Source organism: Mustela nivalis (genome assembly GCF_964662115.1).
Source record: "Mustela nivalis genome assembly, chromosome: 7".
Classification (NCBI taxonomy): Eukaryota; Metazoa; Chordata; class Mammalia; order Carnivora; family Mustelidae; genus Mustela; species Mustela nivalis.
Genome location: NC_139026.1, coordinates 122616094 through 122641493, shown reverse-complemented (window position 1 = coordinate 122641493; position 25400 = coordinate 122616094). Strand labels below are relative to the sequence as shown.

The following is a 25400-nucleotide window of genomic DNA, read 5'->3' as shown; positions in this document are numbered from 1 at the left end:
CGGGTCACGTGGTAACTGTGTAGCTTGAGCCACCATCACACTGGTTTCTAACGGTGGCACCATTTTATATTCAAAACCGCAGCGTAGGAGAATGCCTGTGTCCACATCCTCACTAGTCCTCATTCCCCGGTCTATGTGTTTAAGAATAGCCATCCTCGCGGGCACGAGGGCATCTGCGTCCCTGTGTGAAACTGGCATTTCCCTGGTAGCTGATCGTATGATCTGTTCATGTGCTTTCTGGTCATTTCTAGATCTTCAGGGAAGAGTCTCTCTCTCTCTCTCTCTTTTTTTTTTTTGAAGGATTCTCTCTATGTAAGTTGTTAACTTCACATGTTTGATGTCTTACTAAGAATGGAAAATGTCCCATTTTATGAAGAAAGAAGAAACTCCATTTGTTTACCTTTTTTTTAAAGATTTTATTTATGGGAGAGGGCAGGTGAGCACGAGCAGAGCAGGGCGCCTAACATGGGGCCGCCTGAGCCACTGGGGCACCCGTTCGCCTTTTTTTGTGCATGAGTACTTAAGTACTAGCAGGCTCCGTGTTCACATGACTTGTGTTCAGAAGATAGAGATCTGCAGTGCCAGGGCCTCTGCTCCTCCTCATCACCGGGTTTCCCTTACTGGGCGAGGGAGCCGTTTGAGCCAATTTAATATTGACATTTAGATTAATCAGTTTATTTTGACTTTGCAAATGGTATTTCATTGTAACCTGATACGTACATCACTTTGCATGTGTCTGACTCTTAGTAAGAACTTCTTCAAAAAGAATAGCTAGGTCAGATATACATGCAGAGTGATCATCATCAGTCTCTCCAGACTGGCCCGTGTAGAGGCTCAGCCCGCAGTGAACAAGAGTGTCCCGGCCCCCACCTCCCCACCAACACTCCGTGCAACCCTCTTGTTCTGTTTGGTGGCATAAACCTTACTCCTTCGTGATGCAAGTTGAGCATGTTTTTCATATATTCATGTCCTTTGCCCATTTTTTAATTGATGGGAGCTCATTTTAGAGACATTTTCTGATAGCTTTCACATGACGGGTCTTGCATTTTACTTACACCAGAGTTTTGTTTTCCTGTGTTATGTGTTGCTGGTTCTCAAGCTTCCACACAGAGAGGACAGAAGATCCCAGGGTCCACTGCCTCCCACATTTCAGCTTTTCGGTAGAAAAAGAACTTAAGCCATTGCAAAAATGAGAGAGGAAAACATAAGAAAACAAGCTTCAGTGGGTTTTTTTGGTCAACAGTGCTATGTTTAGTTTGTCAGACAGGAAGGAGCCTGCCCACCTGAGTATATGTGCCTCCAGTAGTGCCCGTGAACTTGAAAATCACCCGGCAGTTGTGGATAGTCAGGTTTGTGGCTGGCACATGACCTGTGTCTTCTAAGAACCTACCAGCGCTGAAGTGCAGCTGAGTCACACCTGAAAGACACTAATGTCTTAAAGCCTAGTTTTTGGAAGAGGAGTTTCTTAGATACCATTACCAGGTGAACATTTTTCAAAGCTAACAGTGGATAGAGAGATCACAGGGTGAGCTGGGGAGCTAGCAGTTGATTTTAAGTCTGTGCCCCTGGCTTGGTGACCCAACATGGGTGAGTATCTGAGTCCTCTCCTGTCAGACGACAGAGTGGCTGGGTGGTCAGCTTGAACTGACATAAGGAAGACCTGCAGTGAGGATGCAGTGTGACAGGTGTTTCACTTGGGGGGTCAGACTTTGTGTTTTTAAGGTTGGCCTGTCTGTCTGGATGCCAACTAGGGAACCTAGTGTTGGTCAGTTTGAATTTGCGAACTTGGCTGAAATCACCAGAACATTAGACTCACCGATTGGAGCCCCATCCCACTGCGTCTCTACCTCACAAGTGATAGTGAGAAACGGGCTTGGTGTCAGAAGGTTTGTTGCCCCAGAACCATGGTGGGTCCCTACTAAGGAAGCACACAGGTGTGACCCAATGAGACCTTTGCCTTCGAAGGCTGTGGTCTGCTTCTTCGTCCACTCCTTGGGGGTGTGGACGATCCTGTAGGTAATTTGCAGACCCTTCAGTCCTTTCAGTGTTTCTGCTCTAGCAATGGCCTCAGGGGCAAGTCGCAAGGAAGGTTCTACTGCCGGTTTACCAGGCTTTTCTTCCTCCTGTTCTATTGCTAGTGAGTTACCTCTTTGATTACACTGAACTGACTTGTTCTTTTCAGGCCAGATAATGCGGTACCAGGGGATGTGCTAGTGCTGACGAAGCCCCTGGGGACGCAGGTGGCCGTGGCCGTGCACCAGTGGCTGGACATTGTGAGTGGACGACTGCCTGCCATGGGGGCGGGGTGGACAGCATGTTGATGGGTGTGGAGAGCAGGGCGTTCACTCTGCTCCTCAGATCGGACGAGTGTCTCCTTGGTCTGCTCGTGCCGGAGTACGCTTTCTCGAGACGTGTCTGCTCCGGAGCGAGCGTTGCCCCTTAGATGCATTCGCACGTTTCAGACCTAGATCGTCCCCGTGTCTTCACTCTGGCTTCCAGAAATGAGCTTCTTCAGCTCCACCACCAGGGAGTAGAGTGTCAGCCATGTCCTTCACAGATTCTGGGGGCTGTCTTCTTTTATTAAATCAGAGTTCCACATATCGAGTGCTTTATCTCCATGTCTTAAGCATCACTAAAAGAAATCATAGGAGAATATATGGAAAGTGTAGTGTTTGGGGGTATAAATACAGGTAGCGTTGCTGACAATTTAATTTTATTCATGAGGTGTTTGGTTGTGTTGTCTTTTTAAACTAATAAGTAACTCAAACATTTTGGTAAATAATTATCTTGTAGAGAAAACCTCTAGAATGTTTATCCTGATTCACTTTTCTGCTGAGCTATGATCACACTTCATTTAGGGATCTTCTCCTTGCCACAATTCAAAAATTAATACAGTTGTGGCTTATCCTCACATAGCTTGGTGCTTTTAATTTCTGCCGCTGTCATCTGCACTACCATTCCTGAGAAACAGTTGAAAACGAATAATAATTTTATGTTATTGATCAAGCAGATATATTCCTAGTTATGGCAGAGTAGAGAAAAATCTCTGAGCCACCTCCTTGAGTTACTTTTCCCTTCCATCCAGTGAGGAGGGGAGACCTCCCATCAAGTTCGATCTCTAAGTCAGATCGGGAGGCCATAACCAGCCAGCAGTCCACAGTAACTCTCCATGTGACTGCTGAGATCGGAGTCTCTTAGCAAGGAAGCAGGTGAGGCAGAGGAGCCTCTAAGATGAGGGGTTTGGGATCCTTCTCCCTACCCCCGACCTGACACCACCTTTACTTTTTTGGTTTGTTTGTTTTTTTAAATGCTCAGAATTGAAAAGAGAAAGATCCAAAAATTACATAAACACATAATGCCCTTTCGTAAAGGTCAGAAGCAACCAAAGAATATATTGTTTTGGCATCTATATGTATGAGTATACTTCATTTTGTATGGTAGGAGAAAGATGAATTTAAAATTTAATTAGTTGTTAGCTCTGGGGGAGATTCGGGGAGCTGTGGGTTAAGGGAGGAGCGCATGGTTGGACTTCAGTGACTGCATTGGGTGGTGGATTATTCGGTGTCATTAAAAAACCAGATGCCTGGATGATGGCCACTCATGGAGCAGGATGATAGTATCATGATGCTAGAGTCTTTGGAAATCAGACTGAGGAAAAAGGAAACTAATTTTCTCCTGACCTTTGTGACCTCCTTTGTGGTTACCCAAGACTGTCCTCAGGGCACATGTAGTCAAAGCTGTTTTCGCCCTCGTCTGTCCATCAGGATGGCTCAATGCAGAATTTAGGTAAAGTCAGTAAAAGTATAATTGTATGAAAACGCAGGTCATCAGCTTGTTAGAGGAGAGCGGCAAAGGACATTGGGAGCTATTCCTGGAGTGATCTGCGCCCTTCCATGGGAAGAAGGCACCCTGGCGCTCGCGCAGCCTCACTCTGCAGCCCTGTGTCCTGCTGGGCTTATGTGGCCAGGAAGCTGCACGACTGGACCACAGGAGGGGGGTGGAAAACAGAAAAGATTGCATGATTCAGCGTCCAATGGGGGCACCTAAAACACTGGTCACAAGAAGTTGGAAACCTAACTTTATGTACAAAATTAGGTAAACAAACCCCCAGAAAATGACCCCCCCAAGTATTCTTTTTCTTCAAGTGGTTAGAAGATTAATCACATTTTCCCCCCTTTTCCTCCTAACCTCTATTCCTGTTACTAGCCTGAAAAATGGAATAAGATCAAACTAGTGGTCACCCAAGAAGACGTCGAGTTGGCGTACCAGGAGGCAATGATGAACATGGCGAGGCTCAACAGAACAGGTACTGGGGTGGGAGGGCTCGTCTGGTTATGGAGCGGTAACTTGCTCAGGGCCCCACAGTGCTTTAGTGGGACTACTGCTTATGACACATTCAAGTATTATTATCTATCGTCTCTGAACAGTTAAGTAAGAGATTGAGGCTGTTCCACAGTCTTTATGCACCGTAAATGAGCGAGTGCTTTGGTGTACCACACTGTTTCAAAAGCAGATTAAAATGAAACAGGAAAGTTCAAGAACCACAATTCATCTTCTAGAAAGCAGCAAGGCTTGCCAAGGGAATTACTTGATGCAGTTCAGCATCTTATGCTCCCTCCCCCCTTTCTTGGCTTTCATATGGATGTAGAAAATATCAGGCATATTGTGTAATTAAGAAGGAAGCTCTTCTCCTGGGTCTTTGAAGGCCTGACCTCTGGCATGCCAGAGGAAGTGTTTCTAGAAAAGCTTCTGTGCAGATGTTTTAGAAGCGAGCCAGCATGTAGAATGTCAGCTTCCAGAGGGCGGGGATTTCCACTGGTTTTGTTCCCTGTGGTGGCCCCGGTGCTTCGAAGAACGAGGGACTCGATCTCACTGTAGGTCTTCGTTAAACGTGGACCGGATGAGTTCACTTTGTATACCACGTGCTAGCTTTCTTTACGGTGCCTCACAGACCTTTCTTTCGTAATCATGAGAACTCGACCTTCTTTCTCCCCTTTGCCCGAGAGGAGATGCATTAATACGGGCAGATCCTGTTCTCAGACCCAAAACTGTATAACTGTAAACACTGCTTTTTCTCCAGTACCACATTTCATCAATGTTGATAAGCTCAGTGATGGAAATTTTTATGATTTTTTTTTTTTTTTCTGGAAAAACCAATTTTCTTTCTCATCATTATTGGCATGTTGTATTTAAGGATGTGGGTTGGGTGACATTTTATTTTGTAACTTGAAAAATGAAGTTCAGAAATCTTTTCCTTAAAAAAGTCACTCTTTGGGGCACCTGGGTGGCTCAGTTGTTTGAGCATTGGGCTCTCAATCTCAGTTCAGGTCTTGATCTCAGGGTCGTGAGTTCAAGCCCTGCACTGAGCTCCATGCCGGGCAAAACAAAACAAAACAAAAACACTCTTCGTTTAGTTTTTCAGGGTTCCCTAAGCCACCAACCAGAAATGGATTTGAATGTGGGGCGTCTGGATGATTCGGAGGGTTAAGAGTCTGACTGTTGATTTCAGCTCAGATCACAGTCTCTCAGGGTTATGGATCGAGCCCCGAGTAGGCTCCTTGCTGGGTTTGGAGTCTGCTTGACTCTGCTTCTCTTTAAAAAAAAGAAAGAAATGCATTTGAATGGATTTTCTTTGTCTTATTCCCTCTGTTCTTCACCTTTCTCCAAATCATTTTGTATGTAATACTTAATCATGGAGTCTTCGGTTGTTTTAAAGAAGAAGAAATGTTAGGGTTGACCAGCAGATCTGAAAAGATCTGAAAAGATCTTGATGACTGACACTCTGGTTTTAAAGGTTCTTAAAAATGTGAGAACATTTTTTTCCCCCAATATTTGCCTTTCCCCTCTTAAGTTAATTTTTTTTATGAGATCCCAAGTTTATACAAAAGAACTTTATAAAATCTGGGCAGGGCTTCAGGATCAGCAATGCAGCACCATCTGGTGTGAGAAACAGTCTGGCCTTGGAAGCCCGGAGTTACCCCTCCCACACTCAGCTCCGGGACTGCTGCTGGGGCGGGGGCGGGGGAGACCCAGCTACTGCTCTGAATCTCATGTTCATTCCCTACACTGTAAAGTCTTTTCATCACAGAGACTTGTATCTTTAAGCAGTTAGTTTTAAAATTTTTGCTTATTTGAATCCTACCTATGTGTTTTTCTTGTTTCGTTCTGGAGCATTACTCCTGGTATATGTACTTGTATTTAATTCATTTTCTCCGCTGTATACTTTTCCACTCTGTGACTGACTTATGTGGTCTACTGCTGGTGGGCATTCAGGTTCCCGCTGAGAACTTTCTAGGCCAGGGCTTCTGGGATACTACGTGTAAGAGGTCAGCGGTGCTGTGGCTTTTGTGGCCGGTGCTCACTGTTTCCGGGGGCCCTACACACGATGGCATCCAGTGGTCCACTGCTTTTAGAAAATTTCTGTAATGTGTTTTCTCTTCCCATTTATTGTATGTATATTTTTTACTGTAATAATATGACACGCGGATTATAGAAGTTCTTAGAAAATGAAAAAAGGAGAGAAGAAACTTTTTCCATAGTCTTCACCCCAGAACATCTTCTCTTACTGTATATTTGTGTTTCCTTCCAGGGCTTTTTCCTGTGGTTGATCGGGGCTTACTGTCTTAATGTTTTATTGTTCATGTTCTCAGCTAGTGATCATCGTACATTTTATTTGCATTTGAGTCTGCTTTTTGAGTTCTTTTTTTCACATTATATAATCCTAGAACACAATTTTTAATGCCTGGATGGTCTACCAGAGAGGTACACCATAATTTACCTTTTGCCCACTCCTGAATAGTTTTTTGGGGCATCAAATTTTTCCATAGTTTGTTTTCTGCATTCCAGGATTATTTCTTTGGCCCTGTTCCAAAGTAACATCATAATTGTTTAATTCTTTGTCCCCCGATGCTCTCTTCACTTACACCAAGGCTTTTCCTTTCTATTCCTGTGCAATTTAAACTGTACAAGGAGTCTTTTTCCCTTTTCTGATTCTTTAAGTTAAGTCCTTTAACAGTAAGGGATTTGTAATGGATTAATTTTTATTTGTAGGAATTTTCAGTTTCCTTGTATTTGAGCATTTAAGATTCCCTGTCCTTACTTTTTATGCACAGCTGGTAGTGACAACATGGCAGAAGCTTATGAGGGAGTATTTGATCATATGTAGCAAATTATGTGTACATTTATTTTGACCTAAGCAGTCCTACTTATATAACTCTGCCTCAAAGCTGCAGTGGCCAAAATATGAAATGGCAGGTCTATAAGACTATGCATTGAAGCACTAATTATAATTGCAAAAAAGGGGAACAATCTACATGTCCACCAGTAGGTTACAGAGTTGTCTAGTCTACATGGTCACTGTGGAATACTATACAGCCATTAAAAGGAAAGCAGGCTCTTTATTCCTGGATGCTCTAAGATATAATCAAACAAGAAAGGGACAGAAGAACATATATGGTAGGCTACATTTTGTGCATTCTTATGTTAATAATATGTATTTTATACTTTCACAAAGAACAATGGGAAAATGAATCACGAATAAAAGTAGTTCCACGTAGGGGCACGTGGGGGGCTCAGTGGGTTAAGTGTCTGCCTTCAGCTCAGGTCATGATCTCAGAGTCCTGGGATCGAGCCCCACATCAGGCTCTCTGCTCAGCAGGGAGCCTGCTTCCCTCATTGTCTGCCTGCCTCTCTGCCTACTTGTGATTTCTCTCTCTCTCTCTCTCTGTTAAATAAATAAATTAAAAAAAAATTTTTTTTAAAATAGTTCCATGTAAGAGGAAGTAGAACTTTTTGTAGTTTGCCTTCAGAATGAATGTTTTCTATGGTTAAAAATTATGTAAAAAATAACATTGCTTACAATTCTAAACCAAATTTTTTTAAAAGCTGCCTAACATATTAAATTAGTGGCAAAACCACACGGGGAAAAATTATTTCAAGTCACTTTGAGCCCGATATTTTCAATGTGTATCCTTGGGACAAAATCCCACAAAGAAATCTCATTGTATTCACCGGGCCTGCGTTTGTGAGAATATTGATTTATTTTGAGAGAGAGAGAATCAGCAGGTGAGAGGGGCAGAGGGAGAGGGAGAAGCAAACTCCCCCACTGAGCAGGGAGCCCAACAGGGTTTGATCCTAGGACCCCAGGATCGTGACCTGATCAAAAGCAGATGCTCAACTGACTGAGCCACTCAGGCGCCCCGAAAGCAAATAAGTTAATACAATTTGCAGCAAAGATTTTAAGAATTAAAAGAAGACTGAAGAAGCTAAGTTGTTAAAAACTATAATCTTTACTTTGTAATCATCAGTATGAACTCAGGACTATTTTTTCCCCCCCAAATATGTTTATCTCCAAGCCTGGAAGTGATAATAAGCCAGTAGTAATAAACTTGTAGTGCCCAGATTCTAATCTGAAAATTAACATTTCCCACGAAAAAGTGCCAGCACTCCCTGGGGAAACAGCTGATTCCAGCTCTGGGAAAGGAAGTACAGAAGATAAGCCTGGGACCTCCTGTGCCTGAAAGTAATGGAGGTGTCAACTGATGGGGTCATGTCACTGCACCAGAACTCGATGAGGCTCCCGCCAATCAAACGGGGAGGAGGGCCATGTGGACATCAGCAAGGAGAGTGACTGAAGCCAGCGGAAGCACATCCCTAAACATCAGTGAAACCATAGCAATAATTAACATTTTGGGCCACCACCTTTGGAAGTTGCTAGAACACCAGTGCATCCTGAAAATAAATTAAAGGAATCAGTCACACATTTCACCTTTCTTGTATGGGCTGTACTTCAGGAAATCCAAACAATTGTTTTTTAAACTCTTTAGAATAGTCACTTCTCATAAATGCAGGAGGAATGATTGAATCACACACTTGCCACTTTTGCTGCCCGCTTTGATTTAAGGAATCTCAACAAGCATTAACAGCTGCTAAAACCATTAGGTGAAAGGTTCAGGTGGAGGTGACAAGTGCTCCTTATCCCCGCCAACGAAGTAGTCTTGCCAGAAAAAAAGAACTTGAATCTATCTCATCAGGGAGGACAAATCCAGAATGCAGGAACTTCTGGGACTCCATTTCCATAACAAACAGAGGGCATGGGGGAGAAAAGGGGAAGCTTAAAAATTCAGAGGTTTAAGAGAGATCTGTTACATACAATATTAGTTGCATTGGAATAACAGTGGTATTATGGTTAAGATCTATTTGATACGTAACTCCTTAAGAGCTACATATCAAAATATTTACAGGAGAAGTGGTAGGACTAGGGTTTGCTTTAAAGTGATCCACCCCTTTGGGCGCCTGAGTGGCTTAGTGGGTTAAAACTCTGCCTTCGGCTCAGGTCATAATCCCAGGGTCCTGGGATCGAGCCCCATATTGGGCTCTCTGCTCAGTGGGGAGCCTGCTTCCCCCTCTCTCTGCCTGACTCTCTGCCTACTTGTGATCTCTCTGTGTCAAATAAAAAATAAATAAAATAAAGTGATCCACCCACCCTACTCCCATCCCGGAACAAGTAGTCCAGAAGAGAAGGAACCCTAGTGGAAAGGTGGTAGTGGATGAAGCTGGGTTTTGTTGGGTACACAGGAGTTTGTTGTACTGTTCTTCTCTGCTTCTGTGTTTCATTAAAATGTCCATAGGAAATATTAGCGGCAGGAGTTCCCTTTGCAGGGACAAGGTGGTGATGAGTACCTTAAAAATGGAATCCCTGTTACTGACTAGGAGTCCGCGTGTCTCCTCTTGTATCCTCTGGGCCTCTAAGCTCTCCCAAGATGACACCAGGAAGAGCTTCTGAAGTGCAGGTCTTGGCTTCTTACCCCACTGCCCTGGGGCAAATGCATTAACAGAATGGGATGTCTGGTTGCCTAACTACCACGATGGACCAGAAAATGTCAATTCTTCTCTCCACCTCTGTGGTTGAGAATGTTGGACTACAAAGAGAATATTTGCCAAAAAAAACCACATTTCCTCCAGGGTACTCCTGTAAACGTAGGGTGTATTTTATTTCATGAGAAAGAGATATTTAATTTTTTAAAAATTAGACTTTCATTTACTCCCCCAAAATGAAATAATTCAATATGAATCTAACAAAGTATGTGCTCCATGTGAAGAAAGTCTGTAAAACTGATGGCAGAAGTCAAAGAGGATGTAAATAATGGAGAAGTTTTCGAGGCACAGGGATAGAAAGACTCACTATTGTCAAGATGTCACTTCTTCCCAACTTGGTGTATGGTTTCAGTGTGGTCTATTTCAGAATCCTAGCCAGTTATTACTGATTCTGAGGGTTGTTTTTTTTTCTAAAGAACTTAGTTATTTGAGAGAGAGAGATTGAGAGATTGAGGAGGGGCAGAGGGAGAAGCAGGCTCCCTGCTGAACAAAGAGCCCAATGCGAACCTTGATCCCAGGACCCTGGGATCATGACCTGAGCTGAAGGCTTAACCCACTGAGCCACCCAGGCGCCCCTGATTCTGAGTTTATATACAGAGGGGAAAGACTCAGAACAGCCAACACAGTGTTGAAGAGCATTTGGAGGACAGACACCAAAGAGCAGTTCCAAGACGGTGTAAGCTACAGTCATCACCACAGTGTGATACTGGTCAGAGAATAATAGATGTATCAGTGGAACAGAATACACAGTCCAGAGATGGACCCATAAAAATCGTAGTTTGATCTTTGACAGAGGAAAGGTGGTTCAATGGAGAATGGATCATCCTTTCAACGAATGGCTCAGAACAAGTGGACATTCGCAGGCAGAAATTCAAGTCAGTGACCTTACACTTCTCATAAAAATTAACTCAAAATGGATCATAGACCCAAACTGTTAAATTTCTAGAAGGTAACCTCAGAGAAGATGCAGGTGACCTTAGGTTTAGTGATGACTTTTTTAGATATAGCACCGAAAGTACGATCCATTAAAGAAAAAATTGAGAAATTGGACTTTATAAAAATACTTCTCAGTGAAAGACGCTAAGAAAGGAGACCAGCCACAGACTGGGAGAAAGTCCTTATACCCCACATACTCATACAATAAACACTAATATGATCCAGCATCGTTCTCCTTGGTATTTACCAAACTGAACTGAAACCTCTCCGCCCGGAAACCTGCACACGGATGTTTGTCCTAGCTTTATTCATATTTGCCAAGACTTGGAAGCAACCAAGAAGTCCTTCAGCAGGTGAATGGGTAAGTAAACAGGTCCATCCAGACAATAGAATAGTACTCAGTTCTAAAAAGAAATGAGTTATCGAGCCATAAAAGATGTGGAGGAAACTTAAACACATCATTCTGAGTGAAAAAAGCCAATCTGAAAAGAGAAAATATTCTGATTCCAGTTCTGGTATTTTGGAAAAGACACTACTATGGAGACAGTTGGAAGATGAGTGGTTGCCAAGAGTTGGGGAGAGTGGTGGGTTGAGTAGGCAGAGCACAGGATTCTTAGGGTAGTGAAATTAGTCTATATGATACTGCAATCATGGGGACACATCGTACACTCGTCAGCACCCGGAGATTGTACAGCATCAAGAGTGGGTGTCTATGTAAACTATGAGCTTCACTTAATGCATCAGTAATGGCTTGGATCCCTTGTAACAGATGTAGATGTTAATCATGGGAGAAGGGGCAGGGCACCTGGGTGGCTCAGTGCGTTAAGCGTCTGCCTTTGGCTCAGGTCATGATCTCAGGGTCTTGGGATCAAGCTCTTGCCTCTCTGCCTACTCTGATCTTTCTCTCTGTCAAATAAATAAAATCTTTAAAAAATAATAATAATAACAATAATAATGGGAGAAGAAGGCAGGACTATACGGGAACCTCTGGTAATCCTGCTCAATTTTCTTTAAACCTAAAACTAGAGAACTATTTTTTTTAATTAGAAAATTTAACCTTCTAGGCAAGTCACTTATCATAGTGCTTTGAATTACGTCTGTCTTAAAAAGTCTTGTTCTTTGATTTTAGAAGGGCTTAGATCTGATTCTTCTGGACAGATTTTTTGTTTGTTTGTTTACTGGAAAATTACTGTTGATTGAAGCTGCTGATAGTTCTAAATGGTTCTTGTAGAATAAGAAACAAGCTTTCAGGGCGCCTGGGTAGGTCAGTTGGTTAAGCATCTGCCTTAACTCAGGTCATGTTCTCAGGGTCCTGGGATTGAGCCCCACGTCGGGCCCTCTGCTCAGAAGAGCCTGCTTTTCCTTCTGCCTCTCCCCATGGCTCATGCTCTCTCTCTTTTTCTTGCTTTATCTCAAATAAGTAAAATCTTAAAAAAAAAAAAAAATCTGCTTTCAAAACTTCACTCTGATCTTTTTTTTGTTTTGTTTTAGAAATTACATTTTCATTATTCCAGTATGCCACCACCCTGACAAATTTGCAATTTTGAGATCAAAGTGTGCAAAATTTTGAGTTGAGGAAAGGCGGCTTTTTTGTCCATCTTCATTTATGTCAGCAGATAGTAAATGGCTCCTCTGTTTTCTCTTAGCTGCCGGGCTCATGCACACATTCAATGCCCACGCTGCCACTGATATCACGGGCTTTGGAATTTTGGGTCATGCGCAGAACCTGGCCAAGCAGCAGAGGAACGAGGTGTCCTTCGTGATCCACAACCTTCCTGTCCTGGCCAAGATGGCTGCTGTGAGCAAGGCCTGTGGAAACATGTTTGGCCTCATGCACGGGACTTGCCCGGAGACATCAGGTACAAGGATCCTGGGCCCAGACCTGAGGATTAAACTAGCGAGGCTAACAGAAAGTCCCCTGACAAGGAGGAAGCCAAGTACATGAGCACGACCCCACTGTGTGTGAGGTCAGTGCTGGCAGATAACCTAGGCCTTCTTCGCACGAATGTCCTCAGCTTCCCCGGGGGCTGTAGGTCACCCGACTCCTGCCCGTCTGTGTGTGATCCGGCGGCATGAAACTCCGTGGCTTTTTGGTGACAGGACAGGAGGGAGGGAGAATATGGGGAAATGAGTCCTTCCTCGGCTTTCCTAGGAAACTTAGCATTTGAATGAACTGTGATTCCCTATAGGTTATATTGAACATGCTATTTTTTTCCTTGAAGAAAATGTCCAAAATTGCTATTTTAAGAATGAGGTAGTATGTGATGTCTCCAGGGTGCCCTTTACCTGGACTCTTGTATTTCGCTCTGGATATCCTCCCACTCATTTCGATTTTTCATATTTCTCTTTTCTTTCAAACTTCATAGTTTCCCTGCCCTAACAAAGCAGTGAAATCATCTGGGGATTTAAAAATACCAGTGCCTACACCTGACCCCCAGGAAACCTGACTTTGGCAGTCTAGGGTGGGCCCGGTGCGCAGGAATTCTATCAGTGCCTCAGTGGGCTTCTGGGGGTACAGCCAGAGGCGAGACCACAGAGCTCTGCCCACCCGCCAGCTAGGCAGGCCTGCGCTTTGCCTATAGGCTTCCCACGGCCTCTGTCCAGGAGCCTGCAGTTTCCTGTCCTTAAAACAACAACAAACCAAAATCCAGTTTCTAGTAAGAAAGTTCCAGGCGTGCAGTGGGAACTGTTGGTTCCGCATCTGGCTAGAACAGTGTCCGCCACCTAGTGGGCCTGGAATAAGTGTTGAATGAACAAACAAATAGTACCATCAAATTCCTTTTGTTTCCTTTACTCAAAAATGAGAAGTTTCTACTTTTTGATAAGTATAGATCTATATTTTTTCCTGATTGTATTATTTCTACTTAAGAATACATAAAATTTTCTGTCCTAGCTAGCGACATTGTGGTGAAGGCTTTTGTAACATATTTTATGCTTTTTCTCTTTTGGAGGCAACAGAGCCAGTGACAGGACCTTTAGTACTTTGAGACATACACCTCTTCATGATCTTAACTTTTAAGTTAAAAAAAAAATACAGAAAAGTCTTTTTTTATAAAAGGAGGAATCCACGTAGAAAATCAAGTCAAAAAAGAAAAGTTCTTTTTCGGTTTTAAGTACTTTCAGTGTGGGAAGAAGAAAGTAGCTACCACGTGTGTTACTGAGCCCTCAGACCCCTCACTCGTGCACAATGTTCAGGGATTCACGAGGTCATTTTCAGAGTTTAAGGTTCACTGCGTGTGTTCCTCTAATAGAGTAAGCTGTTCACCAAGAAGCTGCACATTGCTCTACCGTGTCAGCGGAAAGTCTGTTGACTGAAAAGGGTGGCTCACTTAGAGGCAGAAACGGGTTGGTGGCCAGCCAGCGGTGGGGGTGGATGTGCCCTGGAAAGCCAGCAGCCCAGAAACCACCAACAGGGCATCCCAGTAGACGATGATCCTTTCTCTCTCTTTTTCCCTTTGCCAGGAGGCCTCCTCATCTGTTTACCACGAGAGCAAGCCGCCCGGTTCTGCGCAGAGATCAAGTCTCCCAAATACGGGGAAGGCCACCAAGCATGGATTATTGGGATCGTGGAGAAGGGCAACCGCACGGCCAGAATCATAGACAAGCCCCGGATCATCGAAGTCGCACCGCAGGTGGCCACTCAGAACGTGAACCCCACCCCGGGGGCCACCTCTTAATCTCAACCCAAGTAGCTCTTTGGTTTTGTTTTTAAATAGATCTATTTCCTTTTTCATCGTTTCAATTAAAGACTATAAACGGCCACAAAAAAATCTCATTGTGTCTACACATCTGGTGACCTTAGGTCGATTTGTGAGTGGATGCAATTAATAAAATAAAATCCATCGCCTTTTTTTCCTGTTACATTAACTGAAGATGCACCTAATCTTGAGGCAGCTTCTGAGTTGAGAATTATATTGTTATCCAATACTGTTGATTCATTTTGAATCTTTAGACACTTATCTCTTGCCGCATAGGCTCTTTTTAAAGGTGCTTTCCCGTAGCACAGACATGCCCGTCGTGGTGTCAGATAGCAGTTGGTGTCTTTCCATTTTGTGCGTATTTATCATTCTCGGTCTGGTCTTTTGTAAGTGTCTTGGATGGTATTCTGAAAAGATGGAACTGGTAAGTGACACATTGGTATCTCATGAGTGAGAGGGTTGCATGGTTCCTTCTAGTCCTTGCTTTGTAAAGCCCGGTCTCCTCATTCAAGAGTGTCTCTTTTGACCCAAGACATTTCCCCAGTAGTGTATTCAGTTCAGCAAGGCAAGTGCTTAACTCTGCATGGAAAGCACTTTGAAGACAAAAAAAGAAAGCTAGTTTCTTTTTTTGTAGCCTTCCGAATATTTACAGTAATACTATTAACTGTTTTCTTTATGGACAGCAAGCAAGGATCCTTACTGCAATGTACTTAGATGTTCGCTCGTGCAACAAGGAATCGGCCTTCCGGAAGGGGGTTTATGTATAATAATACTCCTTTACAATTCAGTCTATAATTAACTACACAAATAATTTTGAAATATAATCAATAATAAAGACTGTTCTGTGGATGGTAGTGGTTACTACATTTTATATTTTGTATAGTGATTTCAGGCCTTTTGTTTTCCTGAACTCAGCAGTTCTTTAGCCGAAATCTTAGCATTATTTTGTCCTTGGCGCCAGTACGTTTTTGTGCACGCTTTTTGTGATCTGTGTTAAAAATCTGCATTGCCAACGTCGCAGCTCGAACTGAAACTTGTTATTCAAATAAATATTTAATTTTTTTTATTGCTCTTGTATAATCAGATGCCCCCTTTAGTATCATTTGAGAAGCGTTGGGAGGGTTTTGGCTAAAAGTACAATTTATTGGGGAAAACTAGATTTTAGTTTTATAAAACTTTTAAGTCTTTCATGGGACCTATATTTTCTTGAATTAAATTTTGTAGTGCTAGAACAAATAGACGATCTAAAAAGGTGTTTATCTGTGTTACTTAAAAACAGAGGCTTCCTTCTATTTTAACCCACTAAACCATAAGGAGGGATCGCGGTTAGTAAGCAGCGCGCTGACTCCTCGAGTGTCCGCCTGAGGGAAGGAGCCGCCGGCCCTGAGAGTCTCTGATGCCTCCTGCGCCCGGGCACCAAAGCCGTGACGACAGATCTTCTTGCCAAAGGAAGCCACCCCTGCGGAGAGGACGCCCCCGAAGAGGCTTCCCTTTGGATGCGCCCTCCGTCAGGAGCCAGAGGGCAGCCTTTTTGCAAGTGTAGCTGGAACTCAAGCCATAAGTACGGTGTGCGGCACCCAAAAGGCTGCTTCGGAACGGACATTCGTTGGACGTTTTCTAGGGATTTATACAGATGTTGGTCCTCAAAAGCTAAAGACCAGTGGTCGACAAAAATAAAATGTGTTGGAAACCTCTGAGTAAGGTGAACAGACTGTTGGGCTTTTTTTTTTTTTTTCTTTCACTAGTGATGACTAACTGAATTCTTTTTAATGTTGATCGTGTCTTGAATGCTGATTTCCTCGGTGGCAAGCCTGCTGAGAGGAAGGGAGCTAAGCAGATTATGCACCCGAGGAAACCATCTTCATGAAGATTAGTATTTAGAAAATGCTGGGTACATGGTGGTCTGGATAATTTGAGTGATCCTGAGGAGGAAGAACAGGTCTCTAAAGCGGGATTTCCCAGAGAGCATTCCAGATCACCTCCCTTAGCATCAGCTGGGGCTGCTTGTCCCAGGCACATTCTCCAGTCACGCCACAGATGTACAGTCCGAGCTCGGGTGGTCTAGGGAGTCTGACTTGGACACACACCCCACGTGGCCGAGTGTACTGAAGTTAGGTACCAAGGGCCAGGAGAGGCCAAGGAGGGACAGACAGTGGAGCTGCTGTCACAGTACACTTGTCCTGGAAGCGTTCTTGCCCATTTTGACCACTCTGGGGATTGACATCTGGGCCCAACAAAACACACAAAAAACCCCATGTTATTTTGGAAGTTTCTTGAATCCAGTGATGCATCTTTGACTTCTAGCAATATCTGTGTAAGGTATCTTAAAATTTGGTGAGTAGTTAATAGACAATTATTTGGCTTCCTGCTAGTACTTTCAAACTTCACATTGATCTCGGGATAGTGATTTATTTTCTTTAAATCCTATGGCATAGCTGCATCCAAAAATACAACTTGTTAAAATGCACCGAATTTTTTACATACAGTCTGAAAAGGCGGGGCCCTGGTGAGCTCAATCATCCTTCGGGCCACAGGAGTGACTTCCCAAGAATATCCAAGCTTAGCTTGTTATTTGCACAGACTGTGTGGAAACATGGACTGTCCGGTAATTTTTTTCCAGGAAGAGACTAAAATACTGTGTAAGCAATATGTACTTTTTGGGCAATATTTTTTGAATTAGTACTCTAGTCTCCCAAGCATGCCTTATGATAAATAAATGTGAGTGTTTAAGTTCTGATTTTAGATGAATGAGCCAGCAGTTTCAATCTGAATTTAGCATTGCCTTTAAAAGAGTTAAATCTGAATTCTAAGTTTTACAGTTCTGCAAAAAGAGAGACAGAATAGCTATACTATTCTACTACTACTATATTTTCAGAAGTAGTAAAGCAAGCACAAATAACGATGCTTCAGATAATTGTCATGTGTTTGCATGTGTGTGTGTACATAGAAAGATCTGGATTTCTCTCTACCTGCGTCCCTGAGCTGCTCATTTCACATGCTCAGATGAATGTCTTTCTCCTAGATGAGGTATTGGTGGCACAGATAATATAATTTATTTTCAACCGTAAGTTGTACCTTTTCTCATGAGAAGTTGACACATGAACAATTGCAATTTTTGAACCTGCCAAGGTACACAGGGAAAGCCAACAGATTCAAAAACCAATTCCTTAAAGTGAAGTGTGGGGAATAGCATTTTGCCTCTGGTTGAGTCTCTGTCTTGAACCTAAACCTGGCTCAACCTAGTGAACCATAGTCTCGCTTGGTCTTCCTCAAGTGAAATCATTGGTGGGACAGGGTGCCCATGGATGTCTAGATCTGCTCAAGAGTTGCAGAATCCAAGCCTCCCGGTTGCTTTGGGCAGGTCCGTGGACATCGCGGGGGATAGTTCCCAGGTGTGTTCTCTGTAGGGTTTCTTGTATTTCCTATTTTTAGGTTCATCAATATTTGATCTCTGACTTGGTACACAGTGGGTGTTTCTAGTGGTTTCTGATTGTCCTTCCCAGTCCTGTTGCTTGTGGATGGAAGCTCCTGCTTGGGAGGCTGGCATATAATGAAGCCTGCCAAAACTTTGTGGAAGGAAAGAGAAAATTCCCCGTACTAGCGATCTGGTTGCAGAATAGCCAACATATTTTTAATCTGTATTTCAAGAACAAAACCAAATGCGTCTAGAGGTTCATTGAGACCTATGAAATAGTGAGTTAGTATAATGTCTTCTATTTTGCCTGGTTAGTAGAGAAGAATGATATATAGTGGTTCCTGGAGCATGGCCCCACTTTGGTCCATCTAAATAATTAAGAAAATTATAGTAGTCGAACCCTACCATGCTCATGCTGTGCTCCCCACGAATATAGCTACCATCTGTCACCACTATTAAAATAATGACTCTATTCCCTCTGCTGTTCCATTCCTCCTGGTATCTTACTTTTCCACCACCGGACGCTCGTACCCCTCCCCCCCCATTGTCCTTCACCCACTTTGCCCATCCCTGCACTAGTCTCCCCTCTGGCAACTGTCAGCTCTCTGTCTTTATGGGTCTATTTCTGCTTTTTGTTTGTTTTTAAGATTCCACATATTTTAAAAAATAGATTATACATATAAGTGAAATAATAGGGTACAGCTTTCTCTGACTTAGCAGAATACCCTCTAGGTCCGTCCATGAATTCCTATTTTTAAGTTTTAAGTAAAAAGCTAGATTCTGTTTCTAGCACATTAAGAAATAACACAAAGAAGGGGTGCCTGGGTGGCTCAGTGGTTAAAGCCTCTGTGTTCGCCTCAGGTCATGATCCCAGGGTCCTGGGATTGAGCCCCACATCAGGCTTTCTGCTCACTAGGGAACCTGCTTCCTCCTCTCTCTCTGCCTGCCTCTCTGCCTACTTGTGATCTCTGTCTGTCAAATAAATAAACAAACAAATAAACAAACACACACACACGAATCAGATACATCTATAAAGGATTTCTCAAGTATTAGAATGAGACTGTTAACCAGGACTTTAAAAAGTTATCAGTAAAGGGGCACCCTGGTGGCTCTGTTGGTTGGGCATCTAACTCTTGGTTTCCATTTAGATCGTGACCTCAGGGTCATGGGATCAAGTCCCACATTGGGCTCAGCACTTAGCAGGATGTCTATTTTGGATTCTCTCCTTCTCCCCCTTCCCTACTCCACTCTACGGGTGCATGAGAGTCTCTCTCTAATAAATGTATAAATCTTAAGAAAATGTAAAAGTAAAATTAAATAGCCATCATCTACCTTAGCGAGTCAAATCAGTCTAGTAAATCCACTTATAGTAAGTTTGTGGGGTGCTTAAAATCCAGATGACATTTATTTCTGTTTCCCAACTTTTATTTTGAGCAAATTTAAGTAAAAACTAACAAAATAGTACAACAGACACTTCTAGAAATGTTAAGGTGCTGATATCCTACCACACCTGCCTATGTGGAACATATGCACACAGAAACGCACACATATGGACATACACATAAACATTCCTTTGTTTTGGTAGAGTCACTGTCATAAGTAAACTGCAGACATTGTGACACTGCCAAGTGGCGGGTGGGGGAACATCCCCAGACGATCAGATGATTTCAGACGATCAGAGTGCCGTGAATCTAGCCACAGCATTTCCATGGCAGATTTTATAGTATGTGAGAACTTCTGGATATAAAATCACGGAGGTAAGGAGCGCCTGGATGGCTCAGTGGGTTAAAACCTCTGCCTTCGGCTCAGGTCATGATCCCAGGGTCCTGGGATCGAGCCCTGTGTCCGGCTCTCTGCTCCGTGGGGTGCCTCCTTCCTCCTCTCTCTCTGCCTGCTTCTCTGCCTGCTTGTGATTTATCTGTCAAATAAATAAATAAAATCTTAAAAAAAATCACTGAGGTAAGCTAAACTAAGAGAAATACCAAATGAGAGGTGCAGCTTTAAAACAATTGGTATAGGGACACCTGGGTGGCTCAGTCGGTTGGGCATCTAAGAGTTCAGCTCGGCTCCTGATCTCAGGGTCATGAGATGGAGCCGTGAGTCTGGTCTGCGCTCAGCAGGAAGTCTGCTTTTCTCCTCCCTCTCCCTCTTCCCCTCTCCCACTCATGTTCTCTGTCTCTCTAAAATAATCTTTTTTAAAAATTGGCATATACTTATATATTTATATATATATATATATATATATATATATATATATAGTCACATATATAGTTAGTTTTACATAATATATACATATATAGTTGTGCAAAGTGTTTCTTCTCAGTTACTATATCCTAGACATAACTTCCTATCATTTTCTATCATAATTCCCAATCATAGATCACAGAAATATCCCCATTCATGTTAACCCTAATGTAGTTTTTTTTTTTTTTTTTAAGATTCTATTTATTTATTTGACAGAGAGAGATCACAGGTAGTCAGAGAGGCAGGCAGAGAGACAGGAAGGGAAGCAGCCCCCGATGCGGGGCTCGATCTAGCACCCTGGGATCACGTCCTGAGCCCACGGCAGAGGCTTTAAGCCACTCAGCCACCCTGGCGCCCCTCTAGTTTTCCATTGTATGACTGCAAGATACTCAGTTGCTCAAATATAGATAAATACTGAAGATATTCCCAAATGTCTCCAGTCCCTTCACCTTAAGTTGTGTTCAGTGCTAATCCTTGGAATGTTGAAAACCTTGTTATTGTACATCCATACCCTAGCTAGTAAGATTTGAGGATTTTTTTTTTTTGAAGTTTATGTAAGTAAACTCTACACCCCATGGGGCTTGAACTCATGACCCTGAGACAAAGAGTCACATGCTGCTTAGACTGAGCCAGGCTGGTGCCCCAAGATCTGAGGATTTTAGAAGTAGCTATTTAGGATGCCTGGGTGGCTCAGGCAGTTAAGCATCTACCTTCAGCCCAGGGCTTGATCCCAGTGTCTTGGGATCCAGTCCCTTGTCAGGCTCCTTGTTCCAACTGTATATGAATAGAGAAAAATACATGGAATTTTCACACAAGTTTTCTCCTGGAGAGCAGGAGCATGAGTGAATTTTAGTTTTGAAAAATTCTTTCTCTAGTTTCAATTTTTCTACAATGCCTATGTATTACATTTGATCACAAAACATCAGACCTTAAATACACACACACACACACACACACATATTTTAAAATATATATATATTTTAAGATTTTATTTATTTGTCAGAGAGAGAGAGGGAGTGAGAGTGAGCACAGGCAGACAGAGTGGCAGGCAGAGACAGAAGGAGAAGCAGGCTCCCTGTTGAGCAAGGAGCCTGATGTGGGACTTGATCCCAGGACGCTGGGATCATGACCTGAGCCGAAGGCAGCTGCTTAACCAACTGAGCCACCCAGGCGTCCCAAAATATATATATATATATTTTAAAGTTTTATTTATTCATTTGAGAGTAAGTGAGAGAAAATACAAGCGGGTGGAGGGGAAGAGGCAGAGGGAGAAGCCGACTCCCCACTGGGACCCCAGGATCAGGACCTAAGCCAAAGGCAGATGCTTAACTGACTGAGCCACCCAGATGCCCCCAACATATGTACATATATGAAGATTATAAATGCCGAGCTGGAATATACACACAAGGGGCCATGGAAGGCGGAACGTTCCAGCAGGACTGACAGGTCTCTTCATTCCTGGGCAACTTGAAATCGGGACCATTAACCCTGCTTTCCCCCAGCAGAGTCTCCTGGTGCCTGTCTCCCTCTCCTCTGGCCGCACACACGCCTTGGGGAGAAGTTCCGCCTGCAGCTTGCCTGCCCTTGCAAGAATTTACTGTCTTTCTCGCCAGCTAAGCCGTGAACGCTCTGCTCACAGGAAGGGTGGCTGTCCACTATTTTCCTCTACTTTGCAGACAGCCCTGCACAAGTGAGGTGCTCAAGGAGTGTGCGAAGGTTTGTGGGTTAATTTTTCCTCCCTTCATGCTAGGTAATTTACCGCAGGCCTCCTGACATGTCTCAACCCGAACAATTCTGTAAGTGGTAATTTTATCTTTTCATCTTCTGCTGGATTCATACATATGTATCTTTGAGGTTCAAGTTCATGCTGAAAGATCACGAATTTGGGCAGCGCACACCCTGTCAGTCCCTCAGATTAGTTTTAATTATGGCTGATACCGGAAACAGGCTCAGAGAAAATACACTTGTGTCTCTTTGTGTGGAAATGATTTATAGAAAGCTTGTCTCATAGCTACAACACATAGCTTAATTAGATTTGTGCTCCTAGAATTAGATTTATCCTGTTATTCTTAAATTATTTTCATGTGAGAAGACAATGATCTTTATGGGACAGATTCTGAAATTATAATTTGGGTCTAAAGGAATGGAAATGAGTGGAGTGTGTGCCTGGGTACATGTGTGTTGTTTTTTTTTCCCTTCCTTTTCTCCAATGTTTTTGTTTCTTTCCTCCCTCTCTCAGTTTCATCACAAAATACCAGAGATCAGTGGTGCTCAGCAGAAAGGAAGTGGGGGTAGTCAGATGTCGTCACCTGGAGAGATTTTTTTGGGGGGGGTTTGAAGGCTCACCCAAATAATCCAGGGTGATTTCATCTTGAGATCCTTAATCATACCCACAAGGACACTTTTTCCAAACAAGGTCACTTTCACCCTTTTTGGGGGTTAGGCCATAAACATACTTTATTTTATTTTATTTTTTTTTTTTGTGGGTGGGCATGAGTTTTGAGGGGAGAGGTTCAGGAATTCTGTTTTGAGATGTCTGTTAGACGATGTGGAAGCAGGGTCTGGAATCCTCTGGAGAGTTCAGGCCAAAGATATAAATTTGGGGATCATCAGTTCACAGGAGGAAATTAAAGTCACAAGATGGAGATTACTGGGGAAACCTGTGTGTATAGAAAGAGCCGTCAAAGAAGCCTGGGGGTGAGGGAGACCCAGTGAAGGAGGCTGAGAAGGAACAGGGAGGGAAGTTGCGTATGTGTTTTGCTGAGTCCTGTGATGCTTGGGGTGTACTAAGCTTCAAAATGAGAATCCTCCTTTGGGTGCACCACATGGTAATCGCTGGTCAACTTTGACTGGCACTTTGGGTGGAATGGAAGATGGACTAGCTTCCAAAGAAAAGGAGAGGAGAAAACGTGGAGACGGGGAATGTATCCAATTTTTTCAAGCTTTGCTGCAGAAAGAATGGAGAAATGTGTGAGTGAGAGCTGGAGGAAATGGTATCACCAGGGAGCCTCCAAGAGATGCAGTGCTAGCAGTAGGCTTCTATGCTAATGGTGGAAGAGGGGATCCAATAGGGTCGAAAAGAAAGGAGAATCGCTTGAACAAGTTCTGGAATAGTCAAGACAGGAGATAGGGGTCACTGCCCAAGGGGTGGGCTGGCCTTCGCTGGGAGCGCTGAACTGCCCCCGTAGCTGAGACAGTCCAGGATGGGGAGAGCTGCAGGGAATGGCCAAGATGCTGGCTTCTGTTTGATGCACCAATGAATCTGACCAGCTTTAAACCTTGCTGCTAATTACTGGGATACGATCATCTCTTCTTCTCAGGAAAGAATGGCACGTTTGAATCTGGGATTGATTGCAATTTCTCCTTCATATAATGAAAGAGTTTTGGGGCACTTGGCTGGCTCAGTTGGTGGAGCATGAAACGCATGGTCTCCAGGATATAAGCTCTGGCCTGAGCCAGGTGTAGAGATTACTTAAAAATAAAATCTTTTAAAAATGGTCATAGGTATGCACAACTCTTAAACAATTTAATTCAAGTTTCTTTGGTCACGCTCATTTGTTTTTAGCTGCTCAAATATGGCTATTGTTAAAAAATCATTTTCTTTAACTTCTTACACATTTGGGGAGAAGTATTCCTCAGATGGTTTTGAAAATCGTTGTGTTTCAGTATTTGTCTTCAAGGTTACTTTCAGTGTTTGGGGAAACCAAGCACATTGCTTGAAGAGGATTTTGCTTGAAGGTGATTTTGAAGTGATCTTCAAAAGTCCAACTGCAATAAGAATAAATACCAAATGCTGAAGGAGAAAGAAATGATCATTCTCGTGATAATGTTGGTTTCCTTTACTGTTCCATTTCAAATGTTCTCAGATATTTTTATTTTAATAGCACAATTATTAAAGATGTGCACTTAAGGAATTTCCAAATAATCCAGATCACTGTTTTTAAAACTGGGAACATTTATCAAATTACCTACGGAGAAATTATTGTTCTAATTCCCCCATGGGATCTTCAATGAGACATTTTAAACCCATCATCCTTTAATTTAAAAGAGGCAGACAATAATTGGAAGCGTTCAAAGATTTCCTTCATCTCTCTGAACAACCATCCACTTAAACCAGCTCACAGTAGAGCGGCTGGGATTTTCACACACTTATAAAATGAGGTATTTGGGGGGAACATTAAAACTACAGGTATAGGTAGTCTCATCTCACTGTCTTTCCCATTGATCAGGGAAGTCAAAAACTTTCAGGGCCTGTGTGGGTAAATGCCTTGACCTTGAAATAATCTGGGTTGGCCTGAATTGAATTTACATTTGCAGTGCCCACTTTCTACCAGGCGAGGGCGGTAAGGACCCACGGAGTCACCCATGCCTGCTCCAGGAGCCCTTTTTCTCAGGAGCAGAAAGATGGAGAATCTCTTTGCTGTACCTACCAAAGGCCAGATACTTCACTTTAAACTATGATAAACAAAAGCTCCTCTCCTGAAAACCCTGGCAGCCCAGTCACCGAGTTCAGGATCAGGCTCCAGCCCTGGGATGGTCAATTTGTGGGTGATGAGGTGAAGAACTAAGGGGGGAAGGCCCAGGATATTTCTGTCAACCTAAAAAAATCTGAGAGTCTGGGTGGGGAGGAATCATGGATAAAGGATAGAGAACCCAAAGATGAAGGCCAAAGGGCTGGCCTTGCTCTGGATGCTGATGACTATTTACCCGGCCTCAGAGGAAATAGGCAGCAGCTAATAAACTAATTCCTGAGTCCTGGCCTGCTTTTCTCCGTGAGTATGGCAGTTTCACCACATTACCTAAAGACATCCCTTCAGAAACTATACCATGTTTAGGGGCATCCAGGTGGCTCAATGCGTGAAGTGGCTGGCTCTTGATTTCAGCTCAGCTGGAGATCTTAGGATCTTGAGATCGAGCCTGGCCTCTGGCTCAGCACTCAGCATGGAGTCTGCCAGTTCCTCTCCCTCTGCTCCTCCCCCTGCTTTCTCTCTCTCTCTCAAATAAATAAATAAATAAAATCTCAAAAAAAAAAAAAAAAAGAAATAACATGTTTATAAAGTGAGACATTCTGGAAGTTACTCTTTAAGACAAAGAAATAATGAGAAAAATGAGGGAGAGCAAAGAAACAGTGAGATGCTGTGTCAGTCACCTGCAGAGACTAGATGGGAAAGATATTTCAGAAAGTATTTCTAGTTGTCCATTATGGACAACAGTATGGAAGGCCCTCAAAA

General features: G+C 43.1%; 1 protein-coding gene and 1 pseudogene across 7 annotated transcripts in view; one reads left to right on the top strand and one right to left on the bottom strand.

The window, feature by feature from the left end:
- SEPHS1 (selenophosphate synthetase 1) overlaps positions 1 to 16217 on the top strand; it is a 30507-nt gene extending 14290 nt beyond the window's left edge. For 3 of the 6 annotated variants that reach the window (XM_082739554.1, XM_082739555.1, XM_082739556.1), the window contains exons 6-10: positions 2183 to 2273; positions 4207 to 4306; positions 12459 to 12671; positions 14275 to 14444; positions 15825 to 16217. In XM_082739554.1, the coding sequence (XP_082595680.1) occupies positions 2183 to 2273; positions 4207 to 4306; positions 12459 to 12671; positions 14275 to 14444; positions 15825 to 15875 (625 nt within the window). In that variant the 3' untranslated portion in view covers positions 15876 to 16217. Of the gene's footprint in view, positions 1 to 2182; positions 2274 to 4206; positions 4307 to 12458; positions 12672 to 14274 lie in introns of all 6 variants that reach the window. The other 3 variants (XM_082739558.1, XM_082739559.1, XM_082739557.1) reach the window with 2 other exon arrangements.
- Positions 1 to 25400, bottom strand: part of LOC309869061 (heterogeneous nuclear ribonucleoprotein A1 pseudogene) — a 361742-nt pseudogene that overhangs the window by 89740 nt on the left and 246602 nt on the right. The window lies entirely within an intron of this gene.